We start from the raw sequence: 15,478 nt of genomic DNA, 5'->3' as shown, positions 1-15,478 counted from the left end.
TGGCGGTTAAATCTAACAATCTCAATAGTTCAGCTGAATTTTTAACTGCCAAAAAAGTTCAGAGACATAATTTGGGACATGTTAAAGTTCGAGTGAATAATTAATAATTAGCCAAAACTAAAATATGAACACACAACAAAACCCTAAATTTGCAAATCCATCCTTTCTCTTTCTTCCCTCTCTTTTTCTTCTCCTAAATCGGAGCACAGACAGACAGTACCAACTTAAGCACGTTTTTGGGAGCATCGGCATCTTCGACGGACGGTTGGGTTTGAAGGCTCTGTTCGTGGTCGGCATCGTCAAAGGCTTGTGTGAAGGCTTTCCTCGAGATTGACGAAGGCAGCTTAAAATAGAATCATTTTTCTCTTTCAATTCAATTGTTTCTCAAATTCATTGTCGGAAATTCCTCAAGAATTTAGATTTTCTAGGTTTTTTTCGCTGTCATTTCTCTTCTGCAAAACCCTAGAACCCCAAACGTCCCATTTCTGCAAGAAAGCAAGGGACTTTTGATTTTTTACGATGAGGATGTTTCAGAGGTATCGTTGTCGTTGGGATGACTATGAGTCTGCAACGTTGAAGGTTAGTTCTTTCTTTACAACTTTTTAAGCTTTTTTGTGGAATTTAGTCTGAACACAAGTATGGTAATTTATTATATATGTTTGCGTATACAGAGAGAAGTAAAATTCACGTAATTGGGTTATTTTGAGTACTGATTTGGTATTGAGGAACTGAACTCTATTTGACATGGACAATGAAGTGATTGAATTTGATATTGGGTTGGGAGCAGGGGAAGGAGGTAGTGGAAGAGAAGGAGATGATGATGGATTGGATATGGAACACCATGTTGATGATGAGGAGATGGTTGATAGCCCTCCTTTTAATAGTGGTGGTGGTTTTGGTGGAAGTGGTGAGATTTACCTTCCTGAGGGAGATTTATTGGATCTTGAACCTTCTGAGGGGATGGAATTTGAGTCTGAAGAGGCTGCCAAGGCTTTTTATAACTCTTATGCTCGCAGAGTTGGATTTAGTACCCGTGTTAGCTCGTCTCGCCGGTCTAGGCGTGATGGGGCGATTATTCAGAGGCAATTTGTTTGTGCCAAAGAAGGGTTTAGAAATTTAAATGAGAAACGTACAAAAGATAGGGAAATCAAGCGGCCGCGAACTATCACCAGAGTTGGATGCAAAGCTTCATTGTCTGTGAAGATGCAGAATTCGGGGAAATGGGTTGTGTCTGGTTTTGTTAGAGAACATAATCATGAGCTGGTTCCGCCTGATCAAGTGCATTGTCTCCGTTCGCATCGTCAAATCTCTGGCCCTGCTAAGACTTTGATTGATACCTTGCAGGCAGCTGGGATGGGTCCTCGTAGAATTATGTCAGCTCTTATAAAAGAATATGGTGGAATAAGTAAGGTTGGATTTACAGAGGTGGATTGTAGGAATTACATGAGGAATAATCGCCAGAGGAGCTTAGAAGGGGATATTCAATTGCTCTTGGATTATTTGAGGCAGATGCAGGCTGAAAACTCTAATTTCTTTTTTGCCGTACAGGGTGAAGAGGATCAGTCATCAGGTAATGTGTTTTGGGCTGATCCAAAGGCAAGGACGAATTATAATTATTTTGGAGATACAGTTACTTTTGATACAACCTATAGGTCAAACAGGTATCGATTGCCATTTGCACCCTTCACAGGAGTAAATCATCATGGGCAGCCTGTGTTGTTTGGTTGTGCTTTCTTGATAAATGAATCTGAATCATCGTTCGTATGGCTGTTTAAGACTTGGCTTACGGCAATGTCTGGTCGCCCTCCATTGTCAATCACCACGGATCATGATGCAGTAATACGAGCTGCCATAATGCAAGTTTTCCCGGAGACCCGTCATCGTTTCTGTAAATGGCACATATTCAAGAAATGTCAAGAGAAGTTATCTCACGTGTTTCTTGAACATCCAACTTTTGAAGCAGATTTTCACAAATGTGTCAACTTGACTGAGTCAATTGAGGAATTTGAGTCTTGCTGGTTGTCTCTTGTCGATAGATACGAACTCAGGGATCATGATTGGCTTCAAACAATATATTCTGCCCGCAGGCAGTGGGTTCCAGTGTATTTGCGGGACACCTTTTTTGCAGAAATGTCCATAACGCAGAGAAGTGATAGTATGAACTCATATTTTGATGGATACATAAATGCGTCGACAAATCTAAATCAGTTTTTCAAGCTGTATGAGAAAGCTCTTGAAAGCCGCAATGAGAAGGAGGTGAAAGCAGACTATGATACTATGAACACTTCTCCTTTCCTTAAGACTCCATCACCAATGGAGAAGCAAGTATCAGAGCTTTATACCAGAAAATTGTTTGCGAGGTTTCAAGAGGAGCTAGTTGGGACCCTAACTTTCATGGCATCAAAGGCTGAGGATGATGGGGAGGTCATCACGTATCAAGTATCAAAATATGGGGAGGATCATAAAGCTTATTATGTTAAGTTCAATGTTTTGGAAATGAAAGCAAGTTGTAGTTGCCAGATGTTCGAGTTTTCAGGTCTTCTTTGCAGACATATTTTGGCAGTTTTTAGAGTCACCAATGTGCTAACTCTTCCAGCACATTACATATTGAAACGATGGACAAGGAATGCCAAAAGCAGTGTCATATTAGAAGAACATTGTAGTGATGTATATACCAATTATCTGGAGTCTCACACTGTTCGATATAATACTCTACGCCACGAGGCCTTTAAATTTGTAGATGAAGGGGCGAAGACCTCTGAAACATATGAAGCTGCCTTGATTGCTCTGCAAAAAGCTGCAGAAAAGGTTGATCATGCAATAAAGAATTCCAGCAAATCTGCGATGTTGAATGGACGTTTTAGAGGGAATTCAACTGTAGATGCCAGTCGTGTAAATCATACTAGCAGAAATAAGGAAGTGAGCTCAGGCCAACATATGTCAGAGGTATGAATGATGTCCCAAATCATTGAAGTTTCCATCTAGTGTTTATACCATTTCAATTTGTAAAGTCTTGCACCTTAAAATACTTTACATTTGGTATGAACTACCATGCAGGATGATATGGACAAGCGAATTCGAGAACTTACAAATGAGTTAGAGAACGCAAACAAGAAGTGTGAGGTTTATCGAGCTAACCTGCTTTCAGTTTTGAAAGATATTGAGGATCATAAGCTACAGTTGTCAATTAAAGTGCAAAACATTAAGATTAGCATGAAAGATGGTCTTTAAAGGTGCAACAATGCTATACTCGTACTTTTTGTTTGCTTTATTATATTTTATTATCTGAAGTCAAATGTCCTTTTTACAATAGTCTTTGGATTAAATTGTTCCTTCACTCATGAGTGGTGTAGGGAATGTAAGTCTACAAAGATATACACGTTTCTCGCACATTATAGTTTAATACCGCTAGATGACTAGATATGAGTGTGTTTTCATGGTCCAAGCTCTCTACGAGAGATGGTTAGCCTTGTCTTTGATACATGTTGAAAAGGCATTTTCTCAGTATGTAAGAACATTTGGTAAGTAAACTCTTGTTTCTGCAGAGAACCAAGGGAGGTTTGCAGTAGACTATAGACCATGGATTTTGGTCTCAAAATTTGGCACTTGGGAAGGCTTCCGTGCGTTTTAAGTTGTTTTCAGATGGATTCAGACAGTTTCACATGTAAATCCTTCCTGGGTTTTTATCTTTTGTGTTCTATGATTTGTTCTCTCCCTATTACACATACATATATGTGTATATGTTGTATAAAGGGATATTAGTTTCTTGTTTAATGTGTAGAGTGAGTGTTGATATCTTATATTTTGTAAATTGCAGGAGGAAAACATGTTTGAATGGATGCTTGCTAACGAAAGAAGGGAAGGCAGATGTGAAAGTTTGCATGGTGAGTTCTAGCTAGTTGGATATGGAAGATTTTTTCTTCTGGGCTTCTTTTCAAGTTATTTCCACAAAGCTAGCTACTAATTCTTTTTTAACTTTTTTAGTGTATTTCTTGATTTGCCTGTAAAATAAGGTAGTGTTCTTTTAACTAATGACAACTCTCTGATTAAATTTAGGTTGTTTAGTTGTTCAATAAAATCTGCAATTTATTTCACAACTGTGTGTGTTTTATTTATTTATTTTTATTTTTTTTTAGAGTAATTGGCGGTAAAATTCTTTTATATTTTAATTTTTATACACTTAACTATTTTATGGAAGTCTATTATTGTTTTTTTTTTTTTACAAATTTGAGATATTATTTTTTAATACCAATTGAATGATCACTAATTTCGAAGTTAATATAATAATACTCTAGTTGGTATTTAATAGTGATATTCAGCTGGTACTTTTAAATTTGCAAAAAAAAAGTAAATATAAGGAGATTTTGACATATATAAAAATGATAATAGTAATAAGTATAAAAAATCAAAATATAAAGAAATTTTGCTGAAAATATGCCATATCTTTGAAAATGATGTAAGGTAGCATCAATCTCTAGTGGGTAATATGCTCTTATTGTGCACACCCATTTTACACAACAAAATCTATTATTTGTCTAAACAATTCAAGTGAATATTGTTATTGATACAATTAAGTATTTAGTTTTATATGATTTAAAATTGCAGCTTTAATAGATATTTCTAATCATTTTTAAGGCGTAACTTTATAATAGTTAGCATTAATGTCTAATAACAATTGGTATCATAATTTTACATAATTTTATTATTATTAATAATAATTTTGTATTTATTTTAATTGAAAAATTCTTATCAAACGTATTAATCGTATTCAATTTGTGTCAAGTCATATTAACTCATTCTCGACTCGTATATAATTTTTTCAACTCTAACATGTAAAATTGGTATCATTTTCATATTACCATATCAAAATTCATTTTACCATCCCAACTTCAATCTCTCTCTCCCATCCTCCTCATAGTGTTAAAAAAAAATAATTGATTGAATTGTACAAAGAATCTCATATTATTCCCCCCTAAATTATACAATTTAATCAACAATTATACATATTAAAAAATTAAAAAAAAAAATAATAAATAAACAAAAAACAAAAAACCAAAACCAATAAAATTTAATTCTTCTTTTTTTCTTTTTTTTGGCATATTTAAGGGAACTGAAACCCTCCTCCTCCGGTGGTAGCTTCTGGACTACTCCCACTGGGTGGAGCTATGGCGACCCAAAGCAAAGACAGAGTAATGGCGATGAGTCCAGACCATACAAACACAATCGTAGGCGTCTTTCTTCTTCTTCCCATCAACCCTTTCGCAAATGGGTATAAATGAGCTAATACCCAAAAACTAAAGAAGGCTCCTCCGATGAATTTACTCCATTTCGGAACAGTACTGTAAATTGTTCTTGAAAAAGCAACAACTATTGCAATAATGTTAATCATTGCTATCACGATCGGTGGAATCATCAACGAAGTCCATTTCACTAGATACAAATCGGCGTAGATGTCGTCTATGTCTTCTCCCGCTGATTTTGAGGTTAGTGTGAATGAGATTTCGATTCCTGCAATTACTTTCAGTAATCCTTGAACCACTGCTGCTAAGTGAGCACTCGTACCGGAGATTAACCAAAATTGTTCGTTTCTCCACCATTCTTCTAATGCTACTCCTGACCATTTCACTTCTAGGATTGCTAGTCCGATTAGGCATAGTGTGATGATGAGAAGGTAGACTAAGAAGGCGACGTTTAGGGTTTGGACTATGAAATGTCCTGATAAGAGTGAAAGTGCTGGGAGAAAGCAGTAAACGATGAGGAAAACTGAGGTGAATGGGTATATTCCTACGTTTAGGTAAGCTAAGCGTTGAAGGAATTTGAGGCGTTTGGTTGCTAAGAAAGCGTTGTTTCTCGAGAAAAAGATTTCGACTGAACCTGTGGCCCAACGCAACACTTGGTGAAGTCGGTCCGTGAGGTTAATCGGAGCTGAACCACGGAAAGCATCGCGCTTGGTGATGCAGTATATCGAGTGCCAACCGCGGTTGTGCATTCGGTAACCGGTGACAACATCTTCGGTTACTGAACCGTAGATCCAACCCACTCGATCTCCCCATTCAGTCTTGTCTTCATACCTGTTCGATAAAATGTCTGAGAGAGAATGTTTTCATAACTAAATTGTGAAAAATTCAAATGGGGAAGGAAAACATTAACGAGTTTTTGATGTAAAAAAACTCGAACTTTAACATACCAACATGAAATGACTGAGACTGCTTCAGCAACAGTAGTGGCATCAAGTGGGTCTCGGGGAACTCTAAGGGCGCCCGGTGGCCGTCCATACCTGACTGCAGGGTGATCGGCAAGAGGGCGCCCTTGGAACTCAGCTATAGGTATGGATTCAGCCAACAATGTGGAGTTTCCAAAACGTTTAGGTAGTAGGTTCACATCAAGTTCGGGATCAAAGTCGCTAGGTGTTAATGGATGAGTTTCTGGGGACTCGAGCTTTTGGATCCTATCTACTTGTGGTGGGTCGAAACCATACAGAGCGAATCGCCTGAACATACATCCAGTCCCTACATAAACTGGTCCCTGTAAAGTCATCAATGGAGATGATTGTTATGTTTAAGTTTTACAAATGAGTTTCATGGGTGAAAGACTAATGTTTTAGTACCTGAACTCCATCAAGGGCGCGCATGTTTCCATCAAAGAAGACTGTATTGTGATTGGCATAACGATCAGAAGGATCAATGCCCTCAAATCTTTGAGGGAACTGAATATAGCAGAGGTTCTCACCGCCTCGGTCCATCATGAAGCACATTCCTTCACGAATGGCTTTGCAGTTGAAGATATAGTGATCGCAATCAAGGTTTAGAATGAAAGGGCCATTAGACAAAATCGCTGAAGCTCGAACCAATGCATTCATGGCACCAGCTTTCTTGTTGTGATCGTAACCTGGTCTTTTTTCACGAGATACATACACAAACATTGGCAGCCTTATGTCAACATCAGTGAAATCTATGATCTTATCATCTGTGCCACCCATTAATGAGTCACTACTAGGAGGCTTCAACATTACCTGTTTAGACAATTGGATATGGTTTTGGAAGCATAATTAGGATTTGGGATTAGCAAAGATCAAGTTTTTTAGACAAGTTTATTACCTGAAGAATTCCTGCATGGTCACCTTTGGCATGTTCACTAGCAGGGACAGCCCAAGTTCCAGGCCAATGAGTGCCATCAGCCATCCATGTTGCCTTGGGGACCTTTGGTGCATCCAAAGGATCAGCACCACTCTCCTTCATGTGTTTCAACATTTTCATATCTTCCCTTGCATTGAATGCATCTGACCTTCTTCTAATTGAATCTGGAAGCCCATTTATCCTTACCTTAAACTCATCATACTCTCTTTTGATCTTCCTCCTATCTTTAACAAAATCGATTCGACTTTTGTTCTTTGTCGGGTCGACTTTTAAAGTGAAATAGCTCTCAGGATTTCGAGGTTCGATGTTATGCTTTCGACAAAATGGAACCCATAAATCAGCAAAGCTTGCAGCCTCTGCCATTGCTTCGAAAGTAAGAAGAGCACCGCCATCATCAGAGACATAACATGCTAGCTTCTCCACCGGATAATCAACCGCTAGAATGGAAAGGATGGTGTTGGCAGTTACAAGAGGCGGTTCTTTTTCGGGATCAGCTGTTGAAACAAACAGATCAACACCTGGTAAATCAGAGCGGCCGGTGGGATTTGATGGAGAAGGCATGTCGAATTTATCATGGAGAACAACGAGATCGGTTGAACGGTTAACCGGACATAGCTTAGGAATCTGATCAAGGAGCCAAGAGAAAGCAAACCATAACTCACACACCACTGACATTAGCCACAACCATATTGCCTCTTCATTTGGATGAACTAATCTCCAATGTAAGAAAAAACATAGCACCACTAATCGAATAACAACCAACAACCTAGACAACAACAAAAATAAGATTAGAATAACAAAAGCTGTGGTTGAGTTGATTTAAGTGACAAATTATACTAACCTATATGGACTAATGATTGCTGCAGGGATAGGAGTTTTTCTGCTCAAAGGCTTCCAAGGCTTATCAGTGGATTCCATCATTCCACCACGAAATCCATCATCTTCATCACCACCATACATATCATCTTGGGGCCAGTAAGCATTTCCAACACCATAGGTACCTTGAGTCTCAAACAACCACCTGTTATGATCAAATTCTCCAGTTTGGTTTCTCTTCATCATAGTCATGTTATTTCGTTCTCTTTTCGAGTCATTTGGGGCAGGTAACTGTAGTGCTCCACTGCTATAATCTTGTTGGTCTTCATCATAATCTCCCACTCTGTATGGCTCTTTACAACCTGGACAAAGACCAGATTCTTTCTGGGCATCCAAATAACAATCTCTGCATATTGTGAACCTAAACACAAACCACACAAACATATAAACTCTATACATAACAAATTGTATCTATATATGTAAATATATACCTGCAAGCACAAGGGGTAACATCAACCCCTCTCTCGTCCTTCATGACCTTTCCATCACAAGCTGGCATTGAACAAGCAGAGCCTTTGGCACCAGCCATTTGAGGGTGAGTTACGTCGGAATCGATGACTTTGTCCATGAGATGAGCTCGTGTGACGCTGTTGAATCCTCCCGTGAAAAGGGAATTCGAAACGTATTGCTCTTCAGCCTTGACAGCCACAGAGGAGTCCATAGGTTGATTGTCCGGAGTGGGAGGAATGTGGACAGTGTAGTTCATGTAATCCCCCGAGATTTCTCCAGACATGTCAAGGTCTTCTCTTGACAAACTAACATACCGACCGCTCGATGTTCGCCTAGCGAATTTGACGGTTTGGCCGCTAGAACTACGGCTGGCTGCAGAGTTAGAGCCACCACCGATCGAGCTTCGCATACCCTTTTTTGATGGCTGGCTAGACAAGGATGCCATTGTTATAAATTAATGATGTTGATCAATATTAATATGACAGTATACATTAAAGGGTTTCATGATGATATTCTAGTCCATATTAGAGGGAGAGTTGGTCATCAAAAAGGGAAGAGAAGAAGAAATGTGTGTGTAAATAGAAAGAAAGAAAGGGTATAATTGAATGGAGGTTGTGTTTGTTAACTTAATTTAGGAGTGAAATAATTAAGAAACAATGAGAAAAGAAAGAAGAAAAAAGGATTATTATTATTTACGGTGAGAGACCAAGTCATATATATGGGTGTTTTTAGAATTGAGGGCAATACGTTTTTTAAGGAGGAAAAAGTTGAGGAATGTATTAGGGAATTTTTTGAAAGTACTCAATTAATTAATTCTCATTTCTCAAGCTCAACCCTTGAGTCCAAAGTACATGTTCTTTCTCAATTAGGTTGCTGAGCCACACCCACACACACCAAAATCTCTATTTTTGGAAGGTAAAAACAAACCAAAAAACCAAATAATAATAATAAAGAAAATTATAACAAATTTCGACGAATCATATAAAGAAATGATGTATGGAAAGACTGAGCACCTCCAAGAGCTTATTTAATCTCTATTCTTTAATTCAGAGTGCTCTTATAAATGCTACGTAGTACGTACATCAAAGTGGGAGTGCAGTGCATATAGAAAATATATAAATATATAATGAGAAGGGAGAGATAAAATTTAAAAGAAAATACATATTTTAATTTGTATATTTTAATATAAATAATATAAATACAATTTTAACACATGCTAAACTCAATTGACAATTAATTTAATTACATATAAATAATATAATATGTACGTATATAATATATAATAGACATAATATTTAAGACAGAAATTTGCATGCATGAGGTAGGTACTAATGTATATTAATCGGAGATTAGAAGTGATAACATATGACTAATAATATGTATTCTAATAAGATAAAACTCATTGTTCTTCAATATATATATCTTTATATATTAAAAGTACCTATGTAACGGCATTTCTTGGTTTAACAGAATATACTTAAAAGTAAAAGAATATTCTGTTAAATTTAACGATTAGTTTGATCTCACGTTAACAAATAAACCCAATAATTAAACCCAAAAAATTAAACAATCTTTTAAATATTAATAATCTCTTTTTAAATTAAAAAAATCATCTTAGCCACATATCTCTCTAACAAACCTATCTTGGGAGAATATTAATAATTTTTTTTTTATTTTTAAAAAAGAAAAATCTTTATATATTAAAGTTAACCTCACGTTATCTAATGTTTTCTCTAGATAAGCATAGGAAGTAGAAATACCACTTCTATCTTTGTGTGATTGCAGATATACCACTTCTGTCATTGACCCACTTTTTAGCTTTATAAATGGAGATGTTCATATAATATTAACACTTTACAGAATATTTATAGATATAAACTTACATTACAATGTTATGTTAAAAAAAGAACTAAATAGAATAATCTACTACTCCAATAATAAATTAATTTACAATTTTATAATTACACTAATATTATTTTTAATACATTATTAAATAATATTTCAAATATAAATATTTAATTTTTTCAAACAAAAAATTTGTAATCTTTAAAAATAAAATACATTCACAATCTTAAAAAGACCAAAATCTTAAATGAAACTAGCAATACGTGGCTCGACACGTACATTCACCTAGTATATATCTTTATATATTAAAAGTGTCTATCTAACGGCATTTCTTGGTTTAACAGAATATACTTAAAAATAAAAGAATATTCTGTTAAATTTAACGATTAGCTTTGATCTCCCGTTAACAAATAAACCCAATAATTAAACCAAAAAATTAAACAATCTTTTAAATATTAATAATCTCTTTTTAAATTAAAAAAATCATCTTAGCCACATATCTCTCTAACTAACTTATTTTGGGAGAATATTAATAATTTTTTTTTTTTAAATATATAGTTGTGAAAGTCTATAAATATATAGTTGTGTAGCTATTATTAGATATGAAATGAGATAATAGAATTTTTTTCAATTAGAAGATTAATGTACATTTTACTATTAATAACATACATTATTATAACACAATTATGTTTTACTTACTAAATATACTGACACATATTTTATTTTTTTAAAACAAATTGTTCAAATAATTATACTATTTTAATTATTAATTAAAATAAAAAATTAAAATATTAAATAAAACTAACAGTACGTGGCTTGGCACGTAACGATCACCTAGTATATATATATGTTTAATTATTATTAAATTAGATGCATTCAAATTCCCTTGAGCATTAGTTTCTCCCAAACAAATGCATGTTTATCTCTCTAATATTTAAATAGAAATAAAATGAAATATAATTTAATATACATAAAAATAGAGTATGATGAATATTGAAATCATTTTTCTTCTATTTTTAAAATAAAATATATATTTTTTCATTATATTTTTCGGGTCTTATATAATGGAATTTTTGATTGCTCATATTATAATTATAATAAACACGTTTTTGAAAAATCTTAAATAATTAAAAGTAAGACAAATAGAATTCAAAAACATTTTGATAAATGCAAAATTGTATTTTTACACACAATTTGAACAAAAATTTCAGTATTATAAAAAAATAGCAGAAATCAAGTATTAGCATATATATTATAATCATGAGACATGATTGGGACACCTTTTTAAAACACTTAAATATTCTCAACTATACAATTAAAAATGATATATGATTTCACTTAAAAATATAAATAAAAATATTACACTCTGTAATCTTAATATACACAATTATATTATTAATTAAATCTTTTTTTTAATAGAAAATACATCTTTATTAACCATCAAAATTCGCTATTAAAGAAAGTAGCAAATTGAATGGAACAGACTCCATATCGAAAGTACAACTAGGAAAATATAGAAACTCTAACACAGTTATGACCATATTTGATGATCGTTTAATAAATAAATTAAATAGAAACAATTTTCAACTCCGACAAAAGTTTTTTACATTTATAAATGACTTGACCGAATAATAATATCATGTCAATCGAGCTTCTTATTGCTTGAACCATCGTAAGACAATCAATTTTAAGAGTAACATATGCTACCAGTTATGGAAAGAGCAATAAAGAATTAATTGCTCTAAGTTTTATTATATCTTCATGTTTAGTCTTCTATAGAGAGAAAGAACAATAAGGTCAAAATTTGCAAGTTACTACTAATGCAAATATATAATATGCATACTCTTTTTTATCTTCTTAGAAATTAATAACTTTAGAGAACACCGCCAAAGAAAAAGTATTTAAGAGACCTAGAGCCCGAAATTCAGTGGTGCTTCACGATTGGTTATCGATATTGTCTAAAAATTATTTTCTTAAGTTATATAGCACTCGATACTTAATTACACCAATAGCAGTGTGACATTGATGAGGGTACTAGACATCAGTAATATCTTTTAGCAATTCTCTTTAAGAAATCAGGCTACCAAAAAACAAAAGGGAGAAGTTAAAGAATACCTATTTTTTATATACATTAACCATATTTACCTTCAAATAAAATTTAATTTAAATATACCTCTTTTTAGAAGTATATTGTATACTTAAATTATTCTTACACACTCACATAACTAAGGCATAATTTCAAACATAATAGATTCTTGTTTTTTGTAGATGGATGTGTAGGTTTGTGGGAAAGTTTGGGCAAAATTTCAATTAGAAAAGAATAAAAACTATCGTGAAGTAATAAGAGTAAAATTAGTAGAATGATTGAAAAAAAAAATAAACACGATAAATTTTAAAGAAAAAGATAAAAATTGAAAGCATCAGATTAAAAAAGGTATGTAAATTAAAAGAGATACGTAGTAATTTCGTCAAAACAAAAAGCATCTAAGGCGCAAAGAGCCCAGAATTCACTAATCAATATGATCACTTAGGCCAAAAATTCATTTTATAATACAATTTGGATAACCAGGCCACCAACTATATTTGTTAATAGCTATTCAAACAAATTTATCAAGAGTATCATAAAATACTACGTACATTAGGAGAAAGAGTAAAACTCATAGTTAATAATAATATGGGGTAATGCATCATCTTTTACCATTTTGTGAGGTGAGAAAAGCTAAAAATGTTCCTTACTTCCGAGAGAGAAAACACAAAATTCCAAACATGACAGCTTTTTCTTCCATTACATATTTTCAAGTTTCGAAGCTTAATTAGACCCTTCATCGATATCTTTTCAAGCTTTTGGGAATTAGGGTTTTCCTATATCCCCACATGCACTCCAATATATATTTTTATATATATATATATACTACTACATTCTCCAAGATATACATACCAAATTCTTTTAAAATATAAAATAATAACAATGTGGAAGAAAATGAAAATGGAAATTAACAAACATAAATCAAACACAACAAGCCCCAAATTTAAAGAGTTATATATAATTTCAACAAAAGCACACTTAATTACTAATAATTAATGTAAAATTCATTAATTAATTAACAAATTGTTGAAGGCCTAACTTTTGAAGAATAAAAAGAAGAAAGAAATAATAAATATTTGATAATATATATATAAATCTCATAAATAAATTAAAGTTTTTTTGTACATAAAAACTGTTAATTAATTTACTTACTGATGATGATTAATTCTTGATCTTGATGATGATATTGATGACCTAACTTCCATTTATATATCCTTCTCTCATCATATCCTCCAAACTCAAAATATATAAAAATAAATAAGTACATATATATATATATAATAATATATATACATATATAGTAATACAATACTATATAAATATATACATAATATATATACATACAACATATACTAAAATTGTGACCTTGATGGAGTAGTGGCATTATTAATATTACCACCCCAACCAAACCCTTGTTGATCACCACCAATTAGGGCATTATTATTATTATTGTTATTATTATTATTATTATTAAAATTCCCTTGTTGTAAATTATAGAAGGGAACAGCACCACCACCACTACCACCGCCACCTACCGCGGCAGCGATGCCGCCACCTGTCACCCCCGAAGATTGCGAAGTAGTCGGAACAGTAGTAGATTCTTCCACTTCTTCTGTCAGAGGCAATCTATCAAACACCGCATTAGCGAAAGAAGCCGCCATCAAAACCACCGGTCCAGAAGCCGACAACGGCCCCGCCACGTTTCCTCCAACAACCTGTCCCTGTCCGCCGCTCAAATAAATAGTCAGGCCGCCGGCACCCGGCGGAGCCGGCGGCGGAAGAGAAGTTCCGGTCAGGGAAAGAATCTCAAACCTTCCGTGGAGAGTGATCACGCCTCCCGAAGCCGAAGGCTGACGTAACGTGACGTTAGTCACTGCGCCCGTCCCGCTGAGGATACAGACTCCTCTACCGCGGCGACGGGCGTAACTTGACACGGCTTCGACTACGTCGGAGCCGGCCGAGATTTCCAAAACGTGAGATCTGAGCGCGTTTGGACTATCTCTTGTTATGAAAATAGGTGGTTTGGGCTTGTTTTTGGATCCAGAAGGACGGCCACGTGGCCTCCTTCCGGAAGAACCGCTTCCTCCTCCTACTCCGCCGCCTCCACCACCCGAACTTGTGGTTGGTGCGTCGGAGTGGTGAGTTGGCGAGTTATTGAGATTTGAATCGTTGAGTTGAAGATCTGCCGGTCCAAGTAGTTGGTGGATATTGTAACGTGAACCCACTCCACCACCTGATTCTAACCCAGACATTTTATTAATTAATTTCTTACTAATTGTATTTAGTACAAAATTAATTAAGAAGAGAATAAAATTGAGTTAATAATAATAATGGATCTGATGAAATTTTGAGAAGGAAGAGAAGTATTATTATTAGGTATATAGCTGGGAAAGTGAGAGAGAAAGTGGTGTAATTAAAGAAGGAAAGAAGGGTTTGAAAATTTATTAATAAAATAAGTAAACATACAAGCATGACATAATTGAGTTAGATTGATATAATATATAGTCTCTCTCTTTATATATATTATAATATCTATACATGTGTATTCAAAAAAGTTGTATGTATATATATAATAAGGAAAATTTAATAGTAGGAAAATCTATGTTCGTTTGTTTTTTTTTTTTAATTAAAAAAATCCAAATAGTTTATTAAGCTGAAGATAAAGTTTAATGGGTTGTTTACGATTCATATATAAGAAAACCAGTTCAAAATACATAAGAAAAATTTATATAATAGAATAAAAAATTTAGAAAAAATTATATAAATATGTTCATATGAAAAAAAATATATTATTTTTACTTTTTTAATTTTTTATTTATAAAAATATCTTTTTACTAAAAATAATAAATTTGTTTGATAGTACTGTGATCATGAGTTTATTTATAATTGATTTGTAATTGTATTGTGAGGTTGATTTATTGTTATTTTTTTTAGTTATTTTCTTATAATTTTATAGATATGTGTATAGTATATATAAGAAAATTTTACAATGTACTTAAAAGAGATGCACTAATATATTTTTATTTATTTTGGTATTCGAAATAAGTTTTTAATCAATTTTTTTCTCATAGTTATATACGTACGT

At 33.8% G+C, this 15,478-nt stretch overlaps 3 protein-coding genes across 4 annotated transcripts; 1 reads left to right on the top strand and 2 right to left on the bottom strand.

Moving 5' to 3' along the window:
* LOC115702819 (protein FAR1-RELATED SEQUENCE 5) lies at positions 1–4,097 on the top strand. Of its 2 annotated transcripts, XR_009685288.1 has the most exons (5): positions 37–579; positions 672–2,946; positions 3,058–3,233; positions 3,546–3,664; positions 3,818–4,097. XR_009685288.1 is itself a non-coding variant. In XM_030630257.2 (4 exons), the coding sequence occupies exons 2-3, from the start codon at positions 745–747 to the stop codon at positions 3,229–3,231; spliced, it is 2,376 nt and encodes a 791-aa protein (XP_030486117.2). In that variant the 5' UTR covers positions 1–579; positions 672–744; the 3' UTR covers positions 3,232–3,233; positions 3,818–4,097. The 2 variants fall into 2 exon arrangements, 1 of the variants encoding a protein (XP_030486117.2); XM_030630257.2 differs by lacking the exon at positions 3,546–3,664 and having other exon boundaries at positions 1–579.
* An 846-nt stretch (positions 4,098–4,943) lies between these two features.
* LOC115702834 (cellulose synthase-like protein D4) lies at positions 4,944–8,907 on the bottom strand. Its single transcript, XM_030630271.2, has 6 exons — positions 8,444–8,907; positions 7,978–8,373; positions 7,098–7,902; positions 6,608–7,012; positions 6,188–6,525; positions 4,944–6,071 (listed from the first exon to the last, which is right to left on the bottom strand). Exons 1-6 carry the CDS (start codon positions 8,905–8,907, stop codon positions 5,102–5,104), a joined length of 3,378 nt encoding a protein of 1,125 aa, XP_030486131.2. The 3' UTR covers positions 4,944–5,101.
* A 4,552-nt stretch (positions 8,908–13,459) lies between these two features.
* LOC115702393 (AT-hook motif nuclear-localized protein 25-like) lies at positions 13,460–14,888 on the bottom strand. The gene has a single exon (XM_030629863.2). The coding sequence runs from the start codon at positions 14,643–14,645 to the stop codon at positions 13,746–13,748; it is 900 nt and encodes a 299-aa protein (XP_030485723.2). The 5' UTR covers positions 14,646–14,888; the 3' UTR covers positions 13,460–13,745.
* Between the last annotated feature and the right edge of the window lie 590 nt (positions 14,889–15,478).

Source organism: Cannabis sativa, chromosome X (genome assembly GCF_029168945.1).
Source record: "Cannabis sativa cultivar Pink pepper isolate KNU-18-1 chromosome X, ASM2916894v1, whole genome shotgun sequence".
Classification (NCBI taxonomy): Eukaryota; Viridiplantae; Streptophyta; class Magnoliopsida; order Rosales; family Cannabaceae; genus Cannabis; species Cannabis sativa.
This window is presented reverse-complemented; position numbering and strand designations above follow the sequence as displayed.